This window comes from Alternaria viburni, assembly GCF_023758015.1.
Source record: "Alternaria viburni strain BMP 2772 chromosome Unknown scaffold_8, whole genome shotgun sequence".
Lineage (NCBI taxonomy): Eukaryota > Fungi > Ascomycota > Dothideomycetes > Pleosporales > Pleosporaceae > Alternaria > Alternaria viburni.
In genome coordinates this window covers 919,802-945,953 of record NW_026055777.1, presented here as the reverse complement: position 1 = coordinate 945,953, position 26,152 = coordinate 919,802, and the positions used below count along the sequence as shown (strand labels likewise).

General features: G+C 53.6%; 11 protein-coding genes across 11 annotated transcripts; 5 read left to right on the top strand and 6 right to left on the bottom strand.

Annotated features, from left to right (window-relative positions):
• Positions 1 to 782: 782 nt before the first annotated feature.
• Positions 783 to 2,460, top strand: J4E79_004766 (uncharacterized protein; the record flags this gene model as incomplete). The annotated part of the gene is made up of 3 exons (XM_049353648.1): positions 783 to 1,169; positions 1,226 to 1,846; positions 1,897 to 2,460. The coding sequence occupies 3 exons, from the start codon at positions 783 to 785 to the stop codon at positions 2,458 to 2,460; spliced, it is 1,572 nt and encodes a 523-aa protein (XP_049212096.1).
• A 137-nt stretch (positions 2,461 to 2,597) lies between these two features.
• On the bottom strand, positions 2,598 to 3,389 carry J4E79_004765 (uncharacterized protein; the record flags this gene model as incomplete). The annotated part of the gene is made up of 1 exon (XM_049353647.1): positions 2,598 to 3,389. One exon carries the CDS (start codon positions 3,387 to 3,389, stop codon positions 2,598 to 2,600), a length of 792 nt encoding a protein of 263 aa, XP_049212095.1.
• A 247-nt stretch (positions 3,390 to 3,636) lies between these two features.
• Positions 3,637 to 4,520, bottom strand: J4E79_004764 (uncharacterized protein; the record flags this gene model as incomplete). Its single annotated transcript, XM_049353646.1, has 2 exons — positions 3,637 to 4,064; positions 4,172 to 4,520. The coding sequence occupies 2 exons, from the start codon at positions 4,518 to 4,520 to the stop codon at positions 3,637 to 3,639; spliced, it is 777 nt and encodes a 258-aa protein (XP_049212094.1).
• Positions 4,521 to 4,742: 222 nt separating this feature from the next.
• J4E79_004763 (uncharacterized protein) lies at positions 4,743 to 5,525 on the top strand (the record flags this gene model as incomplete). The annotated part of the gene is made up of 2 exons (XM_049353645.1): positions 4,743 to 4,834; positions 4,889 to 5,525. 2 exons carry the CDS (start codon positions 4,743 to 4,745, stop codon positions 5,523 to 5,525), a joined length of 729 nt encoding a protein of 242 aa, XP_049212093.1.
• Positions 5,526 to 8,048: 2,523 nt separating this feature from the next.
• Positions 8,049 to 9,075, top strand: J4E79_004762 (uncharacterized protein; the record flags this gene model as incomplete). The annotated part of the gene is made up of 2 exons (XM_049353644.1): positions 8,049 to 8,343; positions 8,402 to 9,075. The coding sequence occupies 2 exons, from the start codon at positions 8,049 to 8,051 to the stop codon at positions 9,073 to 9,075; spliced, it is 969 nt and encodes a 322-aa protein (XP_049212092.1).
• Positions 9,076 to 9,477: 402 nt separating this feature from the next.
• J4E79_004761 (uncharacterized protein) lies at positions 9,478 to 10,268 on the bottom strand (the record flags this gene model as incomplete). The annotated part of the gene is made up of 2 exons (XM_049353643.1): positions 9,478 to 9,920; positions 9,980 to 10,268. The coding sequence occupies 2 exons, from the start codon at positions 10,266 to 10,268 to the stop codon at positions 9,478 to 9,480; spliced, it is 732 nt and encodes a 243-aa protein (XP_049212091.1).
• Positions 10,269 to 10,533: 265 nt separating this feature from the next.
• J4E79_004760 (uncharacterized protein) lies at positions 10,534 to 11,712 on the top strand (the record flags this gene model as incomplete). The annotated part of the gene is made up of 2 exons (XM_049353642.1): positions 10,534 to 10,888; positions 10,943 to 11,712. The coding sequence occupies 2 exons, from the start codon at positions 10,534 to 10,536 to the stop codon at positions 11,710 to 11,712; spliced, it is 1,125 nt and encodes a 374-aa protein (XP_049212090.1).
• Positions 11,713 to 19,501: 7,789 nt separating this feature from the next.
• J4E79_004759 (uncharacterized protein) lies at positions 19,502 to 20,434 on the bottom strand (the record flags this gene model as incomplete). The annotated part of the gene is made up of 1 exon (XM_049353641.1): positions 19,502 to 20,434. The coding sequence occupies one exon, from the start codon at positions 20,432 to 20,434 to the stop codon at positions 19,502 to 19,504; it is 933 nt and encodes a 310-aa protein (XP_049212089.1).
• A 341-nt stretch (positions 20,435 to 20,775) lies between these two features.
• Positions 20,776 to 21,318, bottom strand: J4E79_004758 (uncharacterized protein; the record flags this gene model as incomplete). The annotated part of the gene is made up of 1 exon (XM_049353640.1): positions 20,776 to 21,318. One exon carries the CDS (start codon positions 21,316 to 21,318, stop codon positions 20,776 to 20,778), a length of 543 nt encoding a protein of 180 aa, XP_049212088.1.
• Positions 21,319 to 21,680: 362 nt separating this feature from the next.
• Positions 21,681 to 22,950, bottom strand: J4E79_004757 (uncharacterized protein; the record flags this gene model as incomplete). Its single annotated transcript, XM_049353639.1, has 2 exons — positions 21,681 to 21,905; positions 21,958 to 22,950. The coding sequence occupies 2 exons, from the start codon at positions 22,948 to 22,950 to the stop codon at positions 21,681 to 21,683; spliced, it is 1,218 nt and encodes a 405-aa protein (XP_049212087.1).
• Positions 22,951 to 25,241: 2,291 nt separating this feature from the next.
• J4E79_004756 (uncharacterized protein) lies at positions 25,242 to 26,150 on the top strand (the record flags this gene model as incomplete). The annotated part of the gene is made up of 1 exon (XM_049353638.1): positions 25,242 to 26,150. The coding sequence occupies one exon, from the start codon at positions 25,242 to 25,244 to the stop codon at positions 26,148 to 26,150; it is 909 nt and encodes a 302-aa protein (XP_049212086.1).
• Positions 26,151 to 26,152: the final 2 nt, after the last annotated feature.

Here is a 26,152-nt window from a genome sequence, read left to right as displayed (position 1 = left end):
TGGGCAGCCATGCAATCGCTCGGAGTATCATCCTCGGTGGACGCTATCATGAGTGCCTCGAGCCCCTGGCGTGGTAGTTGGAAAAGACCTGAAGGAGTTTGAGTAGAAGAGGCTCAATGTGCAGAGAGTAAACGGTTGCTGAATGTGAGCACCTGGTATCAAACGCGAAACGTCATCTTCAAATTTTGGCGCGGACACCATACTGCCAGAGCCCCTGATGTGCGAGGCGTCGTTCTGGCCTACGGGCTCGCGTCGAATTGATGCCGAGAACGCGAGCGCGATATGCGCTATGTGCGAGAAAACAAAGAAATAAGGGCGTGGCAACAGGTCGCGTTGTACAGAAGGGCTGACTGAGATGAGGTCGGATGAGAGATGGTGGGTCGCCCGGAAAAGTAGCCGCATCCATGGCTCGCGCTTGTCGGCTTCAGGGAAAGTGCACCCATCATCCCCAACAAATCGATGACGCAGCATCTCCCCTTTCTCCTCGACATCCTTCCTCCGCGTGAAGGCGCGTTCAAACAATGAAGCTGCGGAGCCTTACCATGGCGCGACATGACCAGACCGTCAGTAAAACGCCAAGTCGCCCTTCGCGTAGATGGCCCGGCGCTGAAGGTGGGTCAAGGGGCGGCTGCAGAAGGTCGCTGCTTCCTCATCGTTAAATCCGCCCAAACCCCGGGAATAATGACATATCCACAAGCCCGACATGTAGAATCCTACAAATACTTCATTCCCCGTCGCCGTAGCCAAGCCTGTGTACCGCCGACCTCAAAGCTTCTTCCAGCATGACGACAGATCACAGCATAGACCCCCGGTCTACACCACCATCAACACAGCCTCGGACGTCCCCAGAGCAGACACTGGATGCAACAGAGGACAGTTCCAGAAAGAGCGAAGAAGATGCCTTGCATGGCCTGGAGAAAGGCTTAGACAATACTACGCCACCAGAACAAACAGATCGCTTCTTCGTGGAGTTCGATGGACCCAAAGACCCCGGCAACCCGAAGAACTGGACGCCCAAACGAAGATGGTGTATCACAGTTTCCATGGGCCTCATGGTGTTCACGGTCACATTCGCTAGTTCTATCTTCAGTGTCAACATCGGGATTGTTCAAGAGAAGTTTCAGGTCGAAAAGGTCACAGCCACTCTCGGAGTAGCGTTGTTCGTCCTGGTACGTTGAGGCCCTACTCGGCAGCCAGAGTTCCAATATCTAATATGAAAGGTTAGGGATTCGTGTTTGGACCGATTGCCTTCGGGCCAATGTCAGAGGTTCTAGGTCGCAAGATTCCCCTCATGTTCGGCTTCGCACTCTTCGCTATCTTCCAGATCCCAGTCGCTCTTGCCCAAAATATAACGACGATATGCGTAGGCCGCTTTCTTGGCGGCCTCTTCGCCTCTGCACCCCTCGCAGTCGTGGGTGGAGCTCTTGCAGACTTGTGGGATCCTATCCCCAGGTCGTATGCTATCTGTGTTTTTGCCGCTGGTGGATTCGCTGGTCCAGTAGCAGGACCCATTGCTGGTGGCTTCATCGCCGAGTCGCATCTTGGCTGGCGCTGGACATCCTGGATCACTCTCATCATGGCCGGCCTGTTCGGCGTTATTGGCTTCCTTGTCATACCAGAGACTTCCGCAGCCAGGATTCTGCAGTTGCGAGCTGCAAAGTTACGAAAGGACACGGGCAACAACGAGTATCACGCTGCGGCAGACGAGAACAAGTTGACTCTCGACAAAGTGCTGAACGTTTACCTCTTACGGCCATTCATCATGTTCTTCCAGGAACCCATCTTGGCGCTGGTGACAGCTTACATGAGCTTCTTGTACGGCATTGTCTATCTGCTTTTCGAAGCTGTGAGTCTACGTCCATGCCTTTCTTGCTACGAGGGTCTGACAATCGATAGTTTCCCGTGTCATTTTATGAGGAACGTGGCTGGTCTCTAGGGGTCTCTCAGCTCCCGTTCGGCGCCTTTATAGTTGGCATTCTGATGGGCGCTGGCTGTATTGCTTACAGTTCAGCGACTGGATTTACGCGCGCATTTCATAAACACGGCAAGGTCATCCCGGAGGAACGCCTGCCGCCCATGATACTCGGAGCCATCGCACTTCCTGTCGGCCTATTCTGGTTCGCCTGGACTAGCAATCCAAACATCTCGTGGGTACCGCAGGTGCTTTCCGTTGCCCTTCTCGGGTTTGGTTGCATGGTGCCTTTCTGGCAGGGAATGAGCTACCTCATCGACTGCTATGGCTTTTATTCCAACAGCGCCATCGCAGTCAACACCTTCATTCGCTCGTTCGCGGGCGCTTTCTTTCCACTGTTTACACATGCAATGTACACCAAACTCGGTGTACCATGGGCGACCAGCCTTCTGGCGTTCATCTGTGTGTTATTTCTCCCTGTACCCATTCTGTTCTACATCTTCGGGGCAAGGATCAGAACGAAGAGCAAGTGGGCACCAACGGCGTAACGAGGTAGGGGCTGTGCTTTCTTGGCTTGTATAGTTCAGGTATTGTGCATATGCATATTCTTTCAGTGATTTCTCATCGTTTTCGAAGTTGAATGTCTATCTATTCCTCTCGGTCCTCATCTCAGTCATTGCTTTGATCAGACATCGAATGACTTTACGAGAAGATCAGCAAACTTTGCTCGGGCCGGCTCTTCGACGTACTCGACACGCTCATCCTTCTCTCGTCTCCTCAACTCCATCCAGTCCAGCTCTTGGAACAACTCCCTCAGCCTCCAAAAGATAGTAGCCCAGTAACCCTCTGCTACATCCACAGAGTACTCACATACCTCCTGCTTCGCTTCGCTCGAAACGAAATGCCAGCCATTGTCCCCCTTGGTGGTGTCTAGGCGTTTGGCGCACCACTGTGTCCATGTTTGGAGCCAAGTCGACTGCGCCCAACGAAATTGCCCCAGGGTACCGTCCATGACCACCCTCTGGCCGTCTTCTGTCGTAATTCGCAGGACCGAGTGCATTAGCACCGCGACGGGGTTATGCCTCAGACTGCGCCAAGACGTCATGAAGTTGACCCTCGGCCAACATCTCAACCATTCTGCGCGTCCACGGAACAATTCCCCGACCTTCTTATCCACCTCCTCCTCGAGGACCATGCAGAACCAATCACACATGTTTTGCCGCGCGAGTGCTTCGTTGAGCCCCGGCGGCAGGAAGGAGAAGCGTTCAAGCTTTTTAGGCGGGTCGGTCTTTAGATCTTCGGTCGACCAGACTTGCCAGACTTTGAATGGCACGGAATTGGTTTTATACGCTCGTGCGTATGCGGCTGAGGCTCGTGGGGCGGCGTCAGCGGCGGCGTCGAAACAACGTAGGTAAACGTGCAGGACCTCTTCCAGGGACAGAGGTGGTGCGGTGGTGGTGGAATTGACCGGTGTCATGATGGAGATGTGAGCAGGAGGACGGCTTCTGCTCGAGTGTTTTGGTGTCCTGGAGGTAGTGAGCGTACGGAGGGGCAGCCACAATTTGTCCTTGGATTTTAGCGCTAAAGGTACGTCGGTGCATCCCTGTCAGTTCTGGAGCACCTTCACTGACGATTTACGATTACCAAGATGCACGAGAAGTTTACTGTATTATGTACTGTAACCAAGTTGTCGGCGGATCGAGGACAATGTAAGGAAGGCTTGTCTAATCCAACTGTGCTTCCTCGAATGCCCCCTCAAACTTGGCCATGCTCAGGGAACGGATACGTTCCTCCACATCGTCGTCCGACAGCCCACGGAGAGATGCCCAGTTCAGCTCCTGGAATATCTGCTCCATACGCCTGCGCGCGACTACCCAGTATCCGACCGCCCAGTATCCGTGGCTGCAATCCTTTCCCTCAAGCCTCTCGCACTTGGCGACCTCCCCCTGTTTATCCGTCGTCCAAATGTCCCTCGGGTCCGAGTACTTGGGATCCAGAAAGTTTGCAACAAGCTCCTCCCGTGCCATGAACCAATGTGTCTTCCAGTCTCGTCCATATTGATCGGCAGTGCCATCGAAGACATAGTTACCATCGTTACCATCGGATATCAATAGACAAGAGTGGGATATCAATTCATCCATCTCTGCCCAATCTGTGAGTATGCGGAAATGCGGTTTGGCTATGAAATTGATCCAAGTAACCGTGTGGCCGATGCCAAGAAGCTCTGCTCGCTGTCAGTCGCTGTTCAAGCGCGCATACTGTCCAACGGGCCTTGTTCCTTACCACAGAGGTGCCGGGTTACGAAAGGCTTCATCATGATGCAAAATGTCTCGCAATAGTGCTTGAAGACCACTGCGCGATATTCACTGCCTGGGCTCAGTCGTGTTGGATCCGGGCTCCCAAATTCCGATCGATCGTAGTCGAAGAGCGCTTCCGGAACGCCGGGTCGTGACGTTCGGTTTAGCCATGATATCCTGATTCCGAAGACATGGCAGCCAAATAGCGCCTCTTGGAATATGATAAGATGCACGAGAAGGATCTTGCGAAGAGAAAGGGCTGGAAGGGTAGCTGCGACGCGCACGCCGGCTTGAGGAGACTCAGTGGCCATGATTTTGGGGGGAAAGTATCGGATTGGTAGCAGAAGATGGAGAGGGTAGTGAGAGTTGCCTTCACATCTGCTCCCGGTGTGGGCGTCCGAGTGCCACAACTAGCGCGCAAACGGGGACGCGCATAGTCCCAGAGTAGCCTGTCTAATTACAACTTTGACCAGACTTTCGGACTGACCCGCCATCTTTTAAAAGTCCAGTCAAGTCCTTTCTCCACAAACAACATGGCGGCCATCGTCACCCAGAAGCAGGTCTTGGAGACAATACTGACTGACTGCGCCAACCACTACGGCGGAGACCCAATGGCGAAGCTCAAGTCAGTTCACCAGAAGCTCAAATCATCAATGAACTAGCTAACACACAGATCTAGGTCTCTTCCAGAGAACTACTACACGAAGACGAAGACATTGGCGGCGGATAAAGAATGGCCCACCGCTCTTGCAGCCATCGAGGAGGCATGTCGGATCAAGCCAAAGGGCCAGCATCCACTCTGTCGCGTTCGCATCAGAGCATCTCCCCACACTAAGAAGGGCAGCGGAACCCATGTCTCGAGCGTGGCCGCCTGCATGCACGACTATCCCTTCAACGAAGCCAACAAGGCTGACGCGAGCGCCGACGCGGACATGCTCCTGACTGGGCCCGCCACGGAGATCTCGTTCAGGTACTTCTACTTGCACCGCTGGATGCTCATCAACGCGCCACATCTGTTCGAAGACGACAGCCCCCTTCTCCTCCTTGCCCTGGTCTTCCAGAAGGCAGGCACTGTGGAGACGCTCCTGGCCGTTGCTGGCGCCAAGGTCACCGAGAAGGAAATGGACGATACGATAGCGCGCAGCATGGGACTGTACCAGCAGAGGTCTGGGATACTTGGATGGGCTCAGGCGTTCGAAGATCTTCGTGAGGCCATGAGGGGCAGGTGGCACTCCAACAGCGTGGCAGACTACAAGGGCTATGGCAAACCTGGCTCATACATGCATGCCTCCCGCCAGAAGAAGACTCCGGTATGAAGGCCCAGGGAGGCTATGTTGGTACGTGAGTTGTCATGGTCTGGAAAACAACGAATTGACAAAACGCAGGCGCCTCATCCCTTTTGACTGAAGGTCCACCGCGCGGACAACATGACTGCTACACCTCTTACTCGGCCATCGTCTTCATCTATCTCTCATGGCTCGTCTTCGTCGTCGCTCAGTCTTTTGTTCTCTACTCACGCCTCGGCCTCGTGTGGAGAAACACGAAGAAAGATCGCTACATTCTCTACATGATCACTACTAACTCGGTCATCTTTGGCCGAGAGCCACGCCTACCTTCCGATCGCGACTTCCCATAACACCCTCATCGATGCGAAGGATATGGAACAATAGCCAGGGCGACAATTCGAAGGAAGCCAAGTAGGAAGGAGGCCGGCGCGTAGGGCAAGGGGCAGTTAGACCAGCGCAAGGAGATCAGCCTGCGCGCTGTCTCCGGTAGTAGAAGTGGCAGCATACAATCGCTCAGCAGATCAATACAACACAGTACATATCATGATGTCTCCTCCAAGCTCGACATGATGATTGACGACGTGAATGTTACCTAACGTCACCAGCATCAAGCTGCGCGACAAGCTAGCAGACTGAGCATTTGTCTAGATGCCGTGAGACCACTGGGTCAGATTTGCCAGAAAATTGGCACGGATATAAATCGTGTTTGTGATTTCAACATGCCGCAAGGACAGAGATTGCAGCTGAAACCCGGCCTCATGGAGTGACGTGATGTGAACATCAAGGCTGGCGCATAAACTCGTGGAGCTGACTAGACCATACTAAGGCACGTGGAGCATATACTGTAGACGCGGAGATCGCTCAGAGCATGCTTAAGCGCGGGAAAGGCTCATTGATGAAGTCAAAGCCATCGTCAGGTCAAAAAGCGCTGCCAAGCTGGAAGCCATCCTCAGTGACGCGTCAAACACCAGTAGTCGGTGTCATGACCATCGCAGCCTCATCAAAACAAGTGACGGGGCTTACCAAGCGAGTGGGGGACTCAGAAGGGGCACGAGCTCAATGTTTGTGCCCGCTCTGGCCAGTCCTTCACCCCCGCGAGACTGGCCATAGAATCTTCTGCCCCACTATACCCGCAGATACCACTTGACCATATAATACATCTAATGGATCTACATTTCACCATCCGGGGCAAGGATGTGTACTTTGTACCGTAGTTAGGCCCACCATCACTAGGATGGTGCAGGTAGATAGTTGCTGTTTACTCTTGAGAACCCCGCTAACATATCCAGGTCTTCCACACGACAGTGTCCAGGCACTATAAAGTTATGAATACAGGTTTTTTTGCTAATTCGATTCTCTTGAGTAGCAAACTGGTGAAGACAAACTGTTCTTTTTGGTTCTGTGTTTTCCTGGACCAAGTGCGGCGGGGGTGCGGAGATTGGCTAGGTGACAGTGCGGAGAATGACGCGTTCCCCATCACAACATTGGCTAGATCTGCTTGTATACCACCCAAGAGAGCACCTGCAAGTTTTATCGGGACTTTCAGGCAGTCTCATGGTGTTTGTCTAAGTCCTATACCAACGTTTTTGCTCGCTGACACCATCTCCCGAGGTTGTACTTCACTGCCTTTGCTGCGCATCACTCCGCGTCTGCTCAGACAGAACGCTTACGAGATGCCTTCTACTCTATTCTTACAACGGTATCTGTGGCCTGCAGCATCTGCCCTACATTCATCCATCCTGCTGCTGTAAAACGCCGACAAAGAGCTCCCAGCTGTTCGCTGGCGATAGTAATCGACATTAACCAGATGTGATCGCGACGAGCGCGTTGTGTCTTTTCAGCGTCGACTTTTGCTTCATGCACATTCCTAGAATGCAGACTATCTGCTCCAGCATTGCTAGCTTTGTGACGCGACGTAGCAAAGCGGACATCTTGCAACTCCCGCCCTGACCTGCCTTCCCTTTTGGGCTCGCATAATGATTCCCTTCAATGAGACTTGTTTGAGCAGTATGAGAGCATCGTATTAGTACTGCGAGGCGAGGAGAGTGTTGGCTGTCAGCACTGTCTCCTTCTGCGCATACACGAAGGCAGGCACGGAGCAACGCAAAGATATGAATGTAGGCAGCGCTGTATCTACACTCCTAGACTGCACCATCATGTAACTGTTGAGCCGGCGATGCTCTTTGATAGCGCTTTTGACCTCCTCAAAGCCTGCACGTTCGACTATTCAGATGAACGCTTACGGCGCCCCTGAAGCGACTCCTGACGTGGAGTCTCTATTCATGTGCTATCAATATTGGACCAGGACGCAGTAATGCGAGCGCAGAGATAGTCGTTGTTGCGTTTGTCAGTCCGGCGGAGGAGTGTCGGGGGGCTAGCGCGAGACCAAAACACCAGGCTCGATATCTCTGCTTCACCACTGACGAGCGCCGCCCACCCCGCCCTCACCCTGTCTTCAAAACTCCTCTCCTTCTCGAGCTCCTCACATCCAAAAGCCTCCTCGTCAATACCTTCCCCGTCGTACCCGCACGCGACAAGCAAAACCAAGCCAACATGAACATCCACCGAGCGCGGCAGCCAGACCCGAGCTTCGCTCGTACAACAGCGCTCATGGTCAACATATTCTCCATGACTACAGAAGCGGTCGATCCTCGCACGCTTCTGAGCGAGAGGGAAGTACGCGGTCAGCTACATCTGCGCTTCCGCCCCAAATGGGATGTCAGTCCCGGAATTCTCGCTCGAGAGAAAAAGTCCGTGAAAGACGAGAGCTTCAAGGCATTCAAGTCGCACAACTACTGCGTCTTCGCGTGCAAGCTCCTAGCGGGTCTTTTGGCTTGGCTAGTCGAGGGTGAGTAGTATTTCGATTGTTTACAAGAGATTCTCACCACTAACAAACTATGACGCAGAACTACGCCTTCCAATCGATGTCGAAGAGGTGGAGATACACGGGGTCTACGAGATCAAACCCGTCGTCTGCATCGAGAGCTCGACCGGCAGGAGAAGGCGGATCGCCGACGTACACACGGTGTTCAAAATCACCTCCCCCAACGACAATGGAGAGGGCGTCTACATCGACCCCTCAGCGCCCCAGTACCTACGACCCGCGGGCGTATACCCCGTCAGAGGATACCCTGCATACCCGGACGAGGAAGTGAAAGTGCCGATAGAGTTCTTCTCCTTGGGATACAATTACTCCCAACACCTCAACAGCGTTCACGAGAACGAAGCCAGTTCGTCACGTTCCCGCACCCTGCGCATAGAATTCCGAACCGAAGCGATCGTGCGAACGGTCAACAACCGGGTATACCAGAAGATGACTGGCTGCGCATGGAAGGACGTCATCAGGGGCGGCAATGATGACAAGTGGGGTGCTCTGGAGCATGATATCCTGAGCTCCGTCAAGGCGGATCTCGATGTCCTGGTGAACTACCTCGACAACAAGTACATCCCGGGCAATCTTGACAGGAACACACACTGGAAAGCCCTGGCTAAATCCTGCATGGGTACCGGTCATGCAAAGGTCATGGAGTCTTTGGAGCGAGCGTTGGGACTTGAGGTGACGCGGCATCAACTTTCTTAGGTAGCTTCTTTGCGCGCGGGCAAAGACCAATTTAATCATTACACCGCAACTCATTGACCCGTGCTTACAATCACCATTGATGGATCCTACAAGTTCATCCGAGTCCAAGTATCCTCCAAATTATCTTGCGTGATTCCAGCTACGCAATGTTGAGATGTCTTTCTGGCTGAATTTCAGCCTTGGCGTACCCGACGATTGAACATATGCACGCCCACAACAGCGGTTCCCGTATACCATTCACGCAGTACACTAATATCCTCTAGGCAAAAGCGCTTTTGAGGCAGACGATGAGCCTCTGAAGCATGAGTCCCAGCATGTATTGTCCTCTGCAGAGTACAGATTGCCTACGTACAAGCCGGCAAGCACCTGATAGGACAGCTAGCCAAGGACTATGTGTCTCCTCTATCCCCAACAAGCTTGAGCAGCATCCCGTGCCCTTTGCGTCGCTTCCCCACGTACGTAGTCTTCTCGATCGTTGGTCGCCATGCCCTCCAACTTAGCCCAGTTGAGGCTCTGCAGCATCTCGCGCAAGCTGATCCCGATTTTGTGCCAATATCCCTGGCAAAACTCTTTGTGGTCTTCCAGACTCATATCTTTGTGGTACAAGTCGAGTTTGTATTGCCCATCACGGGTGTAGTGAGGCCAAAATTTGTCGCCGCTTATAATCGCGATCGTCGCTGGCCACCCGAATTGCTCTGCTGTGCCATCAAAGATGATCTCGGATTCGTCTTGCTTGCGGATGACAAGGATAGAATGGCGCATCGAGACATTTTCGTTGCGGATGTGGAGGACTTGGGTCGGCCTTGGATTCTCGAGTACGGCATAATCGACGTTGACGTCGTATGCTGTAGGAATGAGGTTAATTACTAGGGCCCGGCGTCGAAGCTACGATCAGGAAGTTTACAGTGTAGTCGCGTCTCGACCTCGTCGAAGAAGATCGTGCAGAAGGTGTCGCACAGGTTCAGCTTCTTGTAAGAGATCTCGAGCGCTTCTGAGGTCCCTACGGGCACTTGGCCGTGGCTCTGGCGATCGAGTGTTACCAGTACATGGTTGTTGCCAAGGTCGCTGGCGCCGAAAGAAGTGACAGAGATTGGGCGAAATGCGGCCACGGCGGCGTTGAATGCGATGAGGAAGACTTTAAGAACCTCCTCGATCGTGAGTCTGGCTGTTGAAGGTACGCTGGAGGAGGACATCGTCGGCGTTGATCAGGGATTGGTTCTGTGCGGACAAGTCGTCGGCGGTGACAGTGACTGGAGTGAGAAAGTGAGACAGTTGGACCCTTCTTTTCGCTCCGCTCGTGCACCGTCTCCTCTGAACGACATTTTGGACACAAACCCCGCTATCCCCTTCCCAAATCGCGCGATATCTCTCACCTCCGCGACACCCATAACACCTTCCGGCCGCCGTCAAACTATGCGCTCTCGCTCACTCGAAACGGACCCCGAACCGCAGGACACAATGGCAGACCACCCAGGGGTTCCTGTCTGCTTCGAAGATAGCAGATACCGCAGCGTCCGCACTCACGTCCAGGAGAGGGCGGCGCGGGATCTGTATCGCGTCGACCGCATCGTCAACCGCCTGTTTCTCGAATTCAGCGACGCGACGAACCGCTTGTCGGTCATGTATGAGGTTGCCGACGAGAGCGGAAGTTCACTCTGCATAGGAGTGCGCAACATCGAAGGCCATCCAGGCAAGGTATCAGTACTGGAGAACCAATCCATTTCCCTCAAGGCAAGGCATGCCTATCTGTCACACAACAAGTGTGTCCTTGTTCTGGAGGCCTTCGCCCCGACAGTGGCTTTCTTCACCGAAGGTTTGTGCCCGCCATTACATCCAGCGAGACCCAAACTAACGCTAAACTCTTCAGGTCTCACCCCCTCGATAGAAGTACACGAAGCCCATATCGATCACGTCGAGCCCGATCAAGACGTAGAGGTCGCCTACTGGCAGGAGGAAGGCTCGGAAACGCCTATGCTCAGGCTACCCGTCGCCGCTTGGCACTCCATGTTCAGGATCACACCGACAGACGAACACGACCTCTGTCGGCCAGAGAAGCCCGTCCGGTTGAACGGTACCGGAACGTACCTTGACCCCACAGCGGCTCAGTACGGTCGTGACCAGGGGCTCAGGGACGCAGGTGTCTATCATGCCCTCAGCCCGGAATCCAAGACACAATCGTTCACGAGCCTCGGCTACCATTACTACGAATGCCAATCGGAGGAGGAGGAGGATGTTGGACGTACACCGGTTCGCGCTCTAGAAATGGACGCATACATCCGAACAATGGACAACGCCATACACAAGGTCGTCGAGGATGTCGGTGGCCGCGCAGAGCTCTTCGACATGTCGCCTACAGACTTCGAAGCCATATTGGAGTTGATGGCCGCTCAAGCTCGGTCAGATCTTCTCGCTGTTGCTGGAGACCTGTATTTCCTCGACCATATTCCCCCTCCAGACACAGAAGAGGGAAGCTCTGGGGATATCAACAGGTATCAGGCGGTGGCTGATCGATGCATGGGCGAAGGCCACAGGAGGTTCCTGCGAGCCTTGAGAGATCGAGTTCCTCGTTCGTGGAAGTGTGAGGACGACTTCTCAGGTTGTGTTTACGTGGTCGAAGGCAAGGACAGCGAGGGATGACGGCCTGTAGCCGCAGCCGGTAAAATGGCTCAGTCGAAATATGTCAGGGCATGAAAAATGATGCCAGATTCTTAAAACCCGCATCTTTCCATGCAATAGTCTCAATCGACATGATCTTGAATCACGGTCGTCGAGTTTCTCGCCGCCGCTGTGATGAGGTTTGGTGAAGTTGTCTTAGCGTGGTACTAATGCCACATCGGTCGATTCCGCCCCACCATGATCTCGTGGAATCTTAACTTCCGGACATCATCTAAAAGTCGTACAGTCCAGTATCAGCAGATCGCATCGTGCGATCCAGTATTGTGCATCCAAAAAATGACGCTCTCGTGGAATATCGCAGCTGAAAGGGGACATTAAGCCCTCGACCGACCCCAGCCGTCCGAAATCATCAAGTCCTTTAAACGGCCTGCCTTCTCGTGATGTACACAGCATGCTCCTAGTCATTGATTGCCAGCTGCCGCCATTGCGACACTTGCCAGGGTCGTCATCAGCTATAGCTGCTCGACTGTATCACGTTTTCTCTATTGCATGCGGCACGTCTTCTGTGCCACTGGTGGTGCCAACGACCTCAACAGTCTTCTCGCTGGCGTTCTGCAAGACTTTCCGTGCCGCATGCTTACTATGTCTCTGTCGAGACTATCTGATACTAGATCTAGAGTACGCCAAATCGCTCATGTGCTATTAAGCTACGGCATCAGGCGGCATGGCACGTGTGTATTAGTGCAGCCGGTCGCGCTCAATTAGCCCCCGCGAGCAAAAAAACAAGAAACCTGACCTGATTTCGAGCATGCGCGGATTCGAACGCGGGAGCAAAGAGTTCGGTGCCCCCAATTGGGGGCACCTACATCTCTCCTAGGCCACGAGTTAGTGGAATAACGACGAATATTTGCAAATATATAGCCAGCAAATCCGGGAGAGGCATGTTCAACATAATTCGCTGACATGAATTCGTGGAGTCCCGTTTACGGGCTCTTCCAGGAACAAAAATGAGGTGAACCGCAATGTCCGCAAAGCCAGTGACACGCGGTGAAAACGTTCGTCTGCGCACAACAGGAACCGCGGAGCCGAGGTGAAGGGGCGGGCAAAAAGCGAGCCCTTCAACTTATTGTTTGCCTCCAGGACGAGTCGAACGCGGGAGCAAAAAAACAAGATATGAATTCGGAACCAGCAAAAGGTTCGGTGCCCGCGGCACCTACATCCTTTCCTATGACCACTAGTTAGTGAAACAACGACGATTTAGTTTATTTATATATCCAACGGACCTTGGTTGGTTCGTGTGCCTTGTAAATTTTGGATTTGTGGCTTCACTGTTGGTGGGCGGGCGCAGGACATCATGCTCCTTCACCCAGCAGGGTCGATTGCGAGTGGATCGCTCGACTCTCGTTCTCCAGCAGTCGACGAGAAGGTAGTGTTATAGTGTTGGCTAGACAACTTCCAACCTATGACTGAGCATAAGATAGCACCTTAAGGGGTATGAGCGAGGCTTGTACATAGCCATAGTCGTTTGTGCAACATGCACGAATAAGAGACTAATCAGCACTTATGATCGTGTGCTTTTCGTGGCCTCCTTTGACTTCGTGTAGATGGGGTCTGATCGACTGCCAACTCTGGACTTTGTGCTGCCATCGTCCAGCTTCTAGTCTATCAATGGCACGACTATGCGACTGGTACTCAATGACATCGCCGAGCAACATGCATCATAGTGCAGAATGTATGGCATGGCCTTAGACATGCGTCCATCGTCGATTCATGGATCCCGACTCTGGGGTAAACACGCAGCCGACGAAACTCGTATTGCCAGAAGATGACATGAGAACTCAGTGCTGGATAGGAAGGGGATCAACAGCATATCATGATCAAACGTGCATGTCTTAAGCTTGACGTGCTCCAGTGACCGCAGCCATCTGGATTCAGCGGCACATGCGGTCGGCGCGATCTTTACTTGTAGGCTAGATGCAGCCTCGTCAAAGTGTTGCGGATGTCAACTTAGCCAGCCACGATCATTGATGCGTTGCGGCCATCATCCACTCTCAGACAAGAGATGGCCTTTAGCAAGCGCACTGAGGCATTCCCCTGATGTAGACTGATTTGATTCAGCTGGGCAGCAGTACCAAGCGTCCCTGTGACTAGCGAGAGCAGGCACAGGCGCTGTACGCAGTCGGTCGATTTGATGTTCGCAACTTGAGGCGAGGGTGTTGGGGCCTCAGCTCTATGTCCGCAACTTCATCGACGACTCCGCCACCACCCCCGCAACCAACACCACGACGCAAACCACATCACCCCGAAACGACGAAATGAGCATCCGAATGGCTTGCGGCGACGTCGCGATGAGTCTGACAGAATCCAGGATAGCGAAAATTGCACCTGAGGGCGCTCTGCCGACGAAGGGCATGCGGTACGAAGCAACTTCCCCGTCTGCGCTCCAGCGCTCACGCGAGGGCAGCACCGATATATGAACCGTCTTTCATCGCAGCACTGTAAGTTCATCTCCTCCTGGGTGTGTTACTTGTTGCCTCCTGCGGAGGTGGCGGATCGAGAGAGAACCGTTCAGTCGCGGCTTTGACGCCTCCGAGTCGGCGGCGGGGTAGATCTCAACAGACCCATTGTGCTGCTTGACAACTGACATCTTCCTTCTTTAGAGGCAGCGACAGAGATGGGCCGCATCAACTCAGTCTGCCACTCCAGGCCATCGCTGGCCTGCCGCTGCGGCTGGTTCACGTCTGCATCACCTCCGCGGCACCGCACCCTCAACAATGAACACATTCGCGCCAACACGACGAACACGAGGGCCGACTCGACGCACATCGCTCTCCGGTAGGCGGTCTTGATGGCTGTCGCCCTGTCGGCAAGTGGCTATGCATACGCACACAACCGCAGGCGACTGTGGCGGTGGCGGCGCCGCCTCTGGGGAATGCTGCGGCCGCCGTGACTGGCACATTCGGACAGCTCACGAACTCCTCATTCTTGCGAAGCAGCGTAGCAGTCCAGGAGGTCTCGATCTTGTTTCTTGTCCCAGTGCGCAGAGTAAAGCCGCTGGCTCCCAGAAAGGACAAAGGAGGCAACAGACTACAGTTTCTGCGACATAGCGACTGGAGCGACAGCAGGCAAAGAGAACCCTCTTGCCTTAGTAACAGCAGGCCGCCGAGGACTGAGACTGTTCGCATTGGAAGCCGTTGCGCCGCGAACGCCGACCTGCGTCCGCCGCTGAGCTCCCCGCAGAGAAAGACGGAACCACAAGTACCCTTGCGACAGCAGAACAGGCGATCGGTCCGGATGCGTCGGGATAAGGAACACCACGCTCAAGGCAGCCTGCATGTTTGCTCATGCTGGTCTCAACATGGTATGAAGTTCTGTGCCCGCCTCACCCAGCGCCGTTATCTTGAATACACACTGACAGGTAGCCAGGGGCCTCCGCCGCTGAGGACCGCATCACAACGTTGTCGCCTTGGCCGGCATACAACTTTGAACGCGCCGCCCTTCGCATACGAACGAACGTCGATCGCTTGCCTCAGCCGCCTCTCACGCATACAAGGAGGATTCCAGACACGTCTCTGGCGTACGGATATGCGAGGGTACAACAAGACATGGCAGACTCGGCAGCAGTCGAGAGCGTCGTGCGGAACCCAGGTTGCGAAGGTGAAAGCTTTTGGTGCGATTTGGCGGGTGGACGCATAACAAATCATCCTCCGTAAGGCTCAGCTGGCTGGCCGGTCTTCAATGGCAATGGCGGATGGACACGATAGGCAGTCTTGAAGGGAAGCACTGAAGACGCCTCATCTCATTGCCGTGTCAGACGGGGACAAGACAATAAGACGGCGACCAGACGGGGTACGATACACACCTGGCCAAGCTTGAATGCGGTGCCGTAATGGCGGCCATGGGATTAGTCCTGCTCTAGGCTCCTTGCAGCAGCGCAACTGGCTGCGAAGACGGGCCTGAGGCGGCACAGTGTCGGCGACTGGTCAAATCTGCCGCAGTCTGCATCCGGGATGGGACTTTCTCTGAACGCTCATCGCGCCCTGCGACCAAACCGCTCCCAACTCCTTGCTCTTCTCGAACCGCAATCCGGGTCTTTCATGTCGGAGAAAGGGACAGCGGTTGTTTGCCTGATAGTCTGCGAGACGCGAGATGAAATGACGATGAATGGACCATCTGGCAAAAGATCTGAGAAGCAAAAGTACCGGAGGCATACCGAAGACTAGACAGGAACAAAGAAAAGAGATGGGAAGATGTGACTGATGGTCATGGATGTTCAAGAAGATGAGGATCGTTGAGAAGGAGATGGAAGGAGGTTTGACGCGCATGTGGCAATGTCGGAAGTTGCCCTGGTGGGGCCTGCCGTCTTCATCCGTCGCGGCGAGCGCCGCGGACGAAAACAAAAAGGAACCAAGGAGCAATACTTACAGCCCCCAGCTCGATGCAATGACCAGATGCCCTGGCATCATCGGGCAGTGTGCAGAGATGTCTTCGCTATCTCAAGACAGGGTATGACGTCGCTGACGTGCGGCTTCTCAAAGCCTCCTCAGGTACAGGCTACCGCGCCATGGCCATCTTGGGTGATCTGGCACCAGTCATCGCTATCGTCTGCTAGGGCACCATCATATGGTACCTGGCACATATTGTTCGACTACAAGTCAACGCGCCAGTAGCACGACCAACTCGTCACAAGAGTAGTTCGGTATATTCGCTGTCGTATCACTCGAGACTTGCAGGAATCTCGTTCACAGCCAGGCCACATTACCATGTCTGCTACCTCGTTGGCGACGGCGAGACGCTCTACGCTCTGTGCACTGCACGCAATACTCACGAGCTCCAAATGCCTCTGCGGCAGGAACTTCATACATGGCGATGCGAGTGGCCTCCAAGATGCCAACCGGGGATATTAGGGCGACATCATCAAACCTGGGGCATCTACGCTTAACTCGTTGTCGATCGGTATTCGCAAGGCTGCGAAAACCCAATCTGAAAGCCGGTACACGTCTGTGCCACGCCTTCCCAGAGAGCATGTTGGAGCTCGATTGACTTGGATCATAGTCGTCGACTGGGTCACCGGAAGCGCCGATTATTAGTCCGGGCAGCTAGAGTCGACGATCGCCTGGGGTACGGTTCGTACTTCGTTGAGGTTTCTCGTCGTGGAATGCGTCCTTGTCCGCATTTCTACAACGCGATAGCGACAATATCTCGCAGACTCCGGGGTTGAAGAGGAGCGAAATCGGGTGCGGAAAGCGAGCCATGATGGATCCAGCAAACCGTTGTCGTGGAGCTCATTTAAAACACATCGACCTACTACGGGCAGAACCCTCTCGTCCCCTGAACTTCTCGATGCCACCCACACCACTCAACACTACCAAAGAGATGCATAGGCCCGTATCTCCTAGACTGAAGCGCGCAGAAGCTTGACTTTTGCATTGTGCGACGATGCTTGACAGATCTAGAACGGCTACGTGTCGCCTGCAGTGGAAATGGGGGGTGTGGACAACGAAGAGACGGACGAGGTAGGAGAGGCACGAAATCGAACGATCTATCACCTATCTCCCGGCTTTCAATTCGACCGCAAGCGGTGGATATCGAAGAGGCACAGAGAAGGAGACGTCGGCCTCGAAGCCGTGAGCCTGTAGCAAGAAGATGGTGTCTGAGGATTGCATGTCAGCAATGACGTTGCATAGGACACCGTCGTCTGTTCCAAGCAGATTTCGGAGCAAGACATGCCGCTGGTCGGACTGCCGAACACTTGTTTTGCGGGAGTTTGAACCTGCCTCCGTACTCCCTTGTCAAGCATCTCTTCGGAGATGGACCGGAGAGCAGTCGCACCACCATGTGCGTCGGCCAGCTGCCGCCGTCTGTCAACTCAACCACACAGGCCGGGACGCACGCCACTAACCTCTTTCCATCCTGGTTCACATACGCGTATGTATTCCGTGTCCATATTGTGTGAGGACAAGCTGACGCAACTTAGGTAGCCGAACTGGGTGGGAGGCGAAGAGAGATTGTAAGATATAGGATGGAGGTTGAAGCGGTGGCGATACGAGATGGGGAGGAAGGTAAGAGACCGTTGAGAGACACGATTGACTCTGTGCTGACCCGGAGGTAGGTGGACGTTGCAGTATCGTGGCGGAGACAAGGTGATGGGTGTGCGAGCCTAGCGGCTCACAATGCTTCGTGGGAAGCCCGGCTGCACGGTGGATGTAGCAAGCGGCAATCGATTGTTTGCCGAATTCTCCCAGTCCGATGCACTGTGCCCAAAGTTTCCAGCGCCCGGTATGCGTTCTAACTTTAGACAGGTATGCTAATCGTCGTGTAGGAGGCCGCGAGTGAGGCGGGGTAGGAGCCGCAGGATGCTCACCGGCGGAGGATCAAGGAGCCGCGCCATCGTCGCCGGACAACGCACGTCGACAGCGCAAGGCCATCCGAGGGAAGCTCGACGAGCTCGAGGGCCTCTTCGGTATCTTGTTGGTCTCTCTCGCGATGGTGGACGGGGCGGTTCATGGCGTGGATTCGGCGGCTTCGGTCAAGCTCTCGGTCGTGTCCTATGCTACGGCGGCACGTTAGGGGCGAGCGGAGCTGCTCTGCCGTAAGAGGAGGAATGTGTCATCACCAGAAGCCAGTCCGAGACTATAGCCTCAATGTGGTGGGGTGATTGGGTTGGGGTAGTCTGTGGGCTTGAGGAAGGGGCCGAGAATTGAAGCAACCAACTTCATTCGGTCCGTGCGCTGGAGGTGCCTTCCCCGAGCAGCCCAGCAACACCACCACCGCCCTCACAGAGCTGCAGGAGGCACCCCCAAAGCTGCGTCTTATCCATACGACCTTCCTCAGCTTCATCAGATGCGCGTCATCAGGGTAGAGACGATCTGTTCGCCAGTCGCAGATTGGGAAACCTCCGCAGGGCAAAAGAAAACCCGGGGCCGACGACATCCCTAGCAGCGGTGACGGGACTTCGCGAGCGCCTACGACAGGCATGCATAGTCAACAGCATTTCGCCAGACACGTCTGACATCTCCCAATACAGCGTGGCGCCTTCTCCGTCTACGCGCATCGCCGTGGCACAGAGGCTAGGAGCGGCTGCTACAGCTAACGGCAACCCTGGATCTCGCGACCGGAGCGGAACGAATCACAACAATAGCCTCTGAGCCTCCGGATCTGTGTGGTACTCGAAGATCCTCGGCAAGGTGACATCGGCGGCATCTTGTAAGCGGATCGAGTACTCGCGGCGAACAACGGAGGTGCCCGCGAACGACGGCTGTCCAAGGAACAAATGCCTTCGTGTTGCACACCCACGATACCGGTCGTACACGAGACGATCGTGCAAATTATACTTCTCAGACTCATAGGTACTCGACATTCGACATCACCGATGACGAGAACGCCATTAATCCACAAGGCATGATTCTGGGGCCGAGGGAGAACTCGAGCCGATGAGCCGCACAGTCTCGCAGAAGCTCGGTAAGAGCCGAAATCACGCTCTATCGAACGTCGCGTAGCCCGCCGGCTCAGAACTAGTATATGAATACTCGGCAGGAAAGGTTCCGGCGAGTATGTGCGTCGTAATGTCTTACGATAAACATCCTGTATCGGGGAATGACGCCGAGTCTGAAAATCTGCTCGTGTTGTTTCTTCACATACTAGTCGGCAGTTAATCGGGCGCATCCAGCTGTTGCAGATCTGTCGTGCATGGAGCAGGTGTACAGAAGTTGGTAACGAGTGTTGGTCTATTCCAACGCTACAACATATGGGGATCAGATGAACTCCGATGAGTCTCAGTCGCCACCCTTTGAAGACGTCTTCCACGTGTTTACCTGGGTATGTACTCCATTCCAATGCCCACATCCCAAACCTCTTCCAGAGGCAACTCTTCGCCCTCCACGACATCTTGTTCCGTGATCTTCTTATCGTCTAGTGCTTCTCGTAACTCCTTGAGTGCCGACTTATCTGTCAAGCTCTGCTTTAGCTCCTCGAAGCTTTTCCCACATTCCTTCCAAAGGTCTTCTAGTGAGTCTGTCTCTTTGATCTCGCCTGCTGCTCGATCATGGATCATTTTGCACTGATCGTTGGCTTGCTTCCGATCTTCTTCGAACTGCTCTAGTCGCCAGTGTTCAGCAATCTCCGTGTTTCCCTTCCACATTTTCCTGGCTAAGTAAAGGGTGTGCTCAAACTCCTTGGGTCGATTGTAAGGCCAAATGCCCCCAAAGTCGATGAGTGTTACGGTCGGGAAGACGTCGTCATCTTTGTTGCTTAGCATGACGTTGCCGCCTTCCTTCAGATCGATATGGCAGTACCCGTGCTCTTTGAGGTGCCTTTGGACGCGTACGAGTTCAGCAAAGACGTGGAAGATGACACAAGGCGGTAGCCCGTGTACTTTGTAGATCTTGTGGTTTCTCAGCAGGTCTTGGATGCTGTGTCCAGGTATGTATTCAAGAGCATGCCAGTTGGGACTATCCATGTCCGGGTAGCCATGTACAGCGGCGATTAGATGATCTCTATCGCCTTCCATTCCTTTGAGCTTCTCGAGTAAGCTTTTCCTGATCGATGTAACCTTCTCGCCTGAATTGAATTTGAGACCTACGCATGACGCCAGAGTTTTCGGACTAGAACGATGTACAGCGAGAACGACATAGCCTTCTTGACCTGATCCAAGATGTCTGAGAGCAATGAATTCCTCTTTTGCGCTCTGCGGAATGGTGATCTCGCGAACGCGATCTGAATCTGTACGTGAATGCGAAGCCATTGGTGAGGTAGCTGGGTACAATACAATGCTACAACAGGCGAGGATGGGGTTTATATCAATCTACACAGAGCAAACTTGTATGCTTAAGGTGTCATCTGCGGCTACCACAAACACGTTGTAGTCCTCACGATCATACAACTGCGTCGTGGTAATGACCTTGCGGCACACCAGCCCACATGATTCATCAGCTCCCTAACGTCGTTGGCAGGCTTGAGGTATACCGCGCTCGGGTTTCATACTTTCATTCCTATCTATACATGCCAATGTCTTCTGCAGCCACCACGAATCTACAGACTTCCGTCAACAATGACGTCTATGTCGCCGTCCTCCACCGCCTCCCCCTACTCCTCATCCCCAACCACCCCATTCCAAAGCGCCTCCCTGACATCCGCCGACCTCCCCTTGTCGTATAGCTCCTTCGCCGAGCAATCCGCCAGATTCCTCCACCTCCTCTTGAGGTCTTTCCACGACAGTTGTCCCTGTGGGTCGTAACCCGCAACGAACGAGTACAATCTGTCTCCATCCCTCAAACTCCTTCCCTTACTATCCTTGAGCTTGTCGCCCTTCTTGGTGGTGCGGAATTCGTCTGGGATGCGTGCTTCGCCGTTTGTGACATATTGAAGCAGATTCATGATCTGCTTGACAACGGCTTGCTCGTCCCACACAGCAACATCCTCGAGGTGCACAATCTGTACTTGTGGCAACTCCTGCTCCATCGTAGGTGATAGGAGGATGTTGGTTGCGCTGAGATCTGCGTGGCAGATGTTGTTCGGTTCGAGGTCCATGTTGTGTGTGTTGATGATGTCCGCGAAGATCTTGCAGACGAGGAAGGGTGGGAGGCCATCGGGAAAGAGAGCGTCCTTGAGGCATTGGAGGCATGTCATTATATGAGCTTGACGTGGGTATCGGTTTCGAGAATGGAGATGATTTGGGTAATGGTATCGAGGAAAGAGATGATGATGACTCGATAGTAAGGTACGGAAAGGTCAAAAGTCTGTTTGCAAGAAACGCGATGGCCTGTGAGTGTGTGCGTGTGCCGGCTAGTCTTTGATAGGCGAGCTTTACGCGGTGACTGCGCGGCTCATTTAAACTCACGGAAAGTTTCATCAGTGAACGTGGAAAATTTGACGAATCAGGGACTAAGGATACATATAAGAGACAGACATGAAAGAAGTAAGGGCATGCATTTACTACACTACATCGACTATAGAAGTCGCTATTGACGGAGTTGAACACTCAAGTATACTCAAGCCTTCTTGTCCTTTGACGAGATCACGCCAGTCAGCTGGATAGCGTCGTCCACCAAATTGTTGAGCTGATCAAATTCGCCTGCGAGCCACCTATCCAGCAAAACCTGGTCTTCACTGACAAATGTAGGGCGCTCTGCCGGTAGAACTTTCGTGCATTCTTTGAGATCGTTGATGTTGTTGACGCCAAGAAGAGACAAACGTGTGTAGGCTTTAGCGTAGTCCTGCATCAATATGTTAGCTAGGTCCTTTTCTCGGGTATTTGGCGAGTCATACCGCATTCCATTGAGGCTGAGCAGTACCTCGAACGCTAAACTGCGCCCAAGAAGCGCTCGTCCTCGAGTCCTTGCTCAAGTTAATGTCACTTTGGAACTTGATGATACGAACAGGTGTGTTAGGGTTTGTCGTCTGTGGGTAGAAGGCCATGTCCCAGACACCGGGCGTAGAGTCTTGTGGGTCGCCATCGCGGCTAGTGTCGACGAAGTGTTGCTGCGATGTAGTGTGCGCTCCGACCAACGCGACTAGATCGTGTGCGTCGATGGTCTTGTCTTGGAAAAGCTTGATGAGCTTATCCGCGGAGTCCTTTTCTCCAGGGAGAAGACCAGTAGGCCCAGCTTTGCTATTGTCCTTACGCCCAATGAACGTTCTGACCCTGGGTCCAAGTGGACATACAACAGTGGCAACGTTGGCACCAAATTGAATGATGTCCGCCATGCTCATTCCGTACTGGTTGTATTTGGTGTACCACTTCTTCGTTTGGTCGGCAATTGCAGACAGGCCGTTGTTATCTGTACGCGACATCTCGTCGCTGAGGAGAATACTGCCGTCTGCACCGCCATAACTGCTGCTCTTGGACCATACGCCTGCGTCATGGAAGCCCAGACGAACAGCTTGTCGAGCAAACTTGCTGCAACGACCGGAAGTACCGTTGAACTTGGCCGTCATCTCATACGCGAGCCACTTCCAATGACAGCACATGTCGGCTTTGCAGGCGGCACTGCCGATGTTGCCAGCAGGAATGGAGTTATCAATGGTAGCAGACTCCGCAGACTTCTGGTCGAGGATGATCGCTTTGATGTCTTTGCCGATGGCAGTGAGCTTGGAGTCTGCGAGTGTCTTCAGGTCGCCGATGAGCTCTTTTGATGCTTGTCGCTTTTCACGCGCAGCGAGATAGCGCATCTCTGCCATGGTATCGCCCATCCCTGGGTGAGCTTCCGTGAGGGGCATGCATGCCAGGAGAGCATAGCTGAAGTAAGAGAAGGCTTTCATCTTGCTTGATGATGATGATGCAACAATTATGGGGTGATAAAGTGGACAACTTGATATGAGTGAAACGATCGTGCGTGGATTCAGACTCTTATAGACTTCCTTTGAGTAACCCTGAGGAGTACATCTCGCTTCAGCGATACTTTAGATTGAGACATAATTGCCACTGACCGTCCAGAATGCCGGTATTAGGATGCAGATGGATACGGCCGCTGTTCACCCTGCATATACTGTCATACCATATGGCATTCACCTCGCTGATCAAAAGCTTCTGACCCCGTCTTCATCGTATCATATCCGGGTGTAAAGTCGAAAGACCATCTGGAAGGCCGAGATGCCAGAAAGGAAGGAGCTGACAGCCAAGAGGTAAGATCGGAGGCTAGATGATTGGTTAAGACCGAGCAAGGTGGTGAGAAAGACGTGCCTGGCTACCGGGTACGCGAACACGGGAGGCGAAGATTGGTTTGGAATGCTGCCGTAATACGTGAAGTATATTGCACGTACAGCTGAACGCAGAGCTGGAATCATGTCGTGTAGTAGTTAGGCGACGCAGGGGCTGAGACTGATACTGATTCTTGCGGATACTTCTGTGAAACACGTATCAATTACACAGTATCAAAGATCATCAGCTTCGGTATACTGTTATGTTGTGTAGATCACAGTTCGCTCTTGCTTGGGAACAGCTTTCGTGCTTCTGTCAATAACAATGAACACGCGGGATATTAGACGGCGGCCGAAAGGACCGGCAAGTCCAGACGCAGGCAATATACCGAGCTCGTATAGGGAACAGTTGAATGGCCTTCAGGTAATACGACTATTCTTAGAAGCTGCCAGTGTGTCGGTCCCAGGTTGCAGGCTGTAGATCCTGCGACCGTAATATCAACCCGTCGATGGTGGAACGGAGATACATTAGTACTTCAGCCTCACAATCAAAGTAGATCTGGGCATATGCTCTCGGGACCACTGGCGATCGTATTCGACGCACCGCGAACGGCACTACAGAGTAGGATGAGAAGAGGCGTCGAGCGAGAACGGATTTTAGAGCGACTAGGTAGTGATGCGTGTGGCAGACAACTGCAGTGAACCGGTAAGCTGCAGGCCAGGGCGCCGCCGCCAGGCGAGTAACATTTAGCCGGATAACACACAGTACCCAACGGCCTCTTCTTCGTACCGAGCCATGGTTCGATGGCAATGCAAGAGGCTGTCTTTGCATGTGCGTCTTGTTTAGCATACTAAACACGTGGTTTGCTGTGCCTCCTGCCAGAGATGTAATGCCGATCGTTCATCATGCGTGATGAAAGCCGAGATCATGAACCTCTTCCTACGCATATATCGCATGCGGTTGTACAGAATGACCAGCCGAGGGCATGGGATGCTGATAAGCCGGTACTTGTGACGGTACTGGGCTACTCCAAGCAATGGATAACACTCGACGTGATCGGTCGCGAGGTTCGATGGAGTCGGCGTGTGCTGGCGCATACGTTGAGGAACGACGCAATAAAAAGGTCACATTGTCCAAATGGAGGACCTCAGCTTGTGTGTTCCTCCATTTTGCAGCTGCGGTCGTCGCGGTGTGGACTGCTCATGGCACGAAGGAAAGCCCGTCATCCGCCAGTGGACCTCGGAGGTTGAGGCTGAGAAGGCAGATCCGCGCGCTGTGGGCTGCCGAAGAAGTCCGGGTGAACACAAATGATGCGCGCACACCAGCAGGACGACTGTAACGCATTGAGGGTTGTAGAGGCCGCCGTCGTCGCCGTCGTCGCCGTCGCGAAAGCTGGCGCTGCTGGGTCAGAAGGGGATGAAGGAGATGACGTGGGGCCGGGCCGAAATCGCGCCATCCGGACTCGGCCTAGACGGGATCTAATTCCATCCCTACTAGAGAGCCATCTCTCTTCACAGCCACCAACTTCCAACACCAAAACGCCGCACAGTCGCGCTGCGCCCAATAGCAAATCTCCGCAAAGATCGAAAGGGTTGAAAGGATGGGCACAGTCGCAACTTTGCTCGTCTTTGATACCGACGGTGTTGGAAAGTAACACAGGCGCCGCAATGCTGCGGACCGCGATCGGTTCTCATGGCGCAGCCGCGCTCAGCCCTTACAACAAGACGAGCTCTTTCTCTCGTATCTCAGGCTCTCCGTCGCTTCATTCATGCGTGTTGTTGATCTTGTTAGCTTGTCTCTAGTCCACACAACCCCCTCAGTCTCCTTACCAGCGCTTGAGTCGTCAAGTGCATCCCAACGCTCGTTCGCACCTTTTCTAATTCTAGTTTGCTATACAACCGCCCCCGCGAAGATGCTACCGAGCAAACTGCGACGCCTGTCTAGCCTGTTCTCGAACCCGAAGACCTCCTTCCAGGTCCTATCAGATCTCAACCTAGACTACGAATCACAATACCTCGCGTTCCACGTACCCGTCGCGGCGCCCTTCTTGATACTTGCTGGAAACATTGGCAGGCTTATAGACTACGAGCTGTATCTGTGGTTTCTGATTCGACGGTGTGGTCTTCATGAGAAGGTATTTCTAGTTCTCGGTCCGCTGGAGTTCCACGGCATTAGCTGGATGGACGGCTTACAGTTGGCGCACAAGATGGAGAGAGAGCCTTCTCTGAAGGGGAAATTGGAGATACTATACGAGACGACAAGCGACGTGCCGGGCACGAACATTACGCTGCTTGGCTGCACGCTGTGGAGTAACATACCGGATTCGGACGCACCTGCTGTGCTGCGAAAGATGCCCGAATTCAACAGGGATACCGGTATAGAGATGTGGGACGTCGTCAAGCACAACTCGGAGCATAAAAGGGACTTGAGGTGGCTCTTAGATGCAGTCAACAGCCCCAATGCATCACCGAGTGGCGCGTTAGCACTGACATGTTCCGGAGCGTCAAAAGATGAGCGACAAATAGTCGTTGTCACGTCCTTCGCGCCAGATCTACCTGGTTGTTTGGACTCCTGGCACGTAGATGCGCCTTGGGCATCTGCATACGGGACCAATCTGCTACATGGCCCTCATTTTCGCAATGTGAAGATGTGGATCTCGGGTATGACAGGCCGGACATGTGAGTTTAAGCGAGGCGACACAAGGCTCGTGAGCAACCAGCGGGGCCGAGAGGGCGAACATGCAACTGGTCTTCTGAAAGCAGGCATGTCCGATAAGCAGAAGACCGGCCTGTTCGACGTCATGCGGGTGGTCAAGATTTAAAA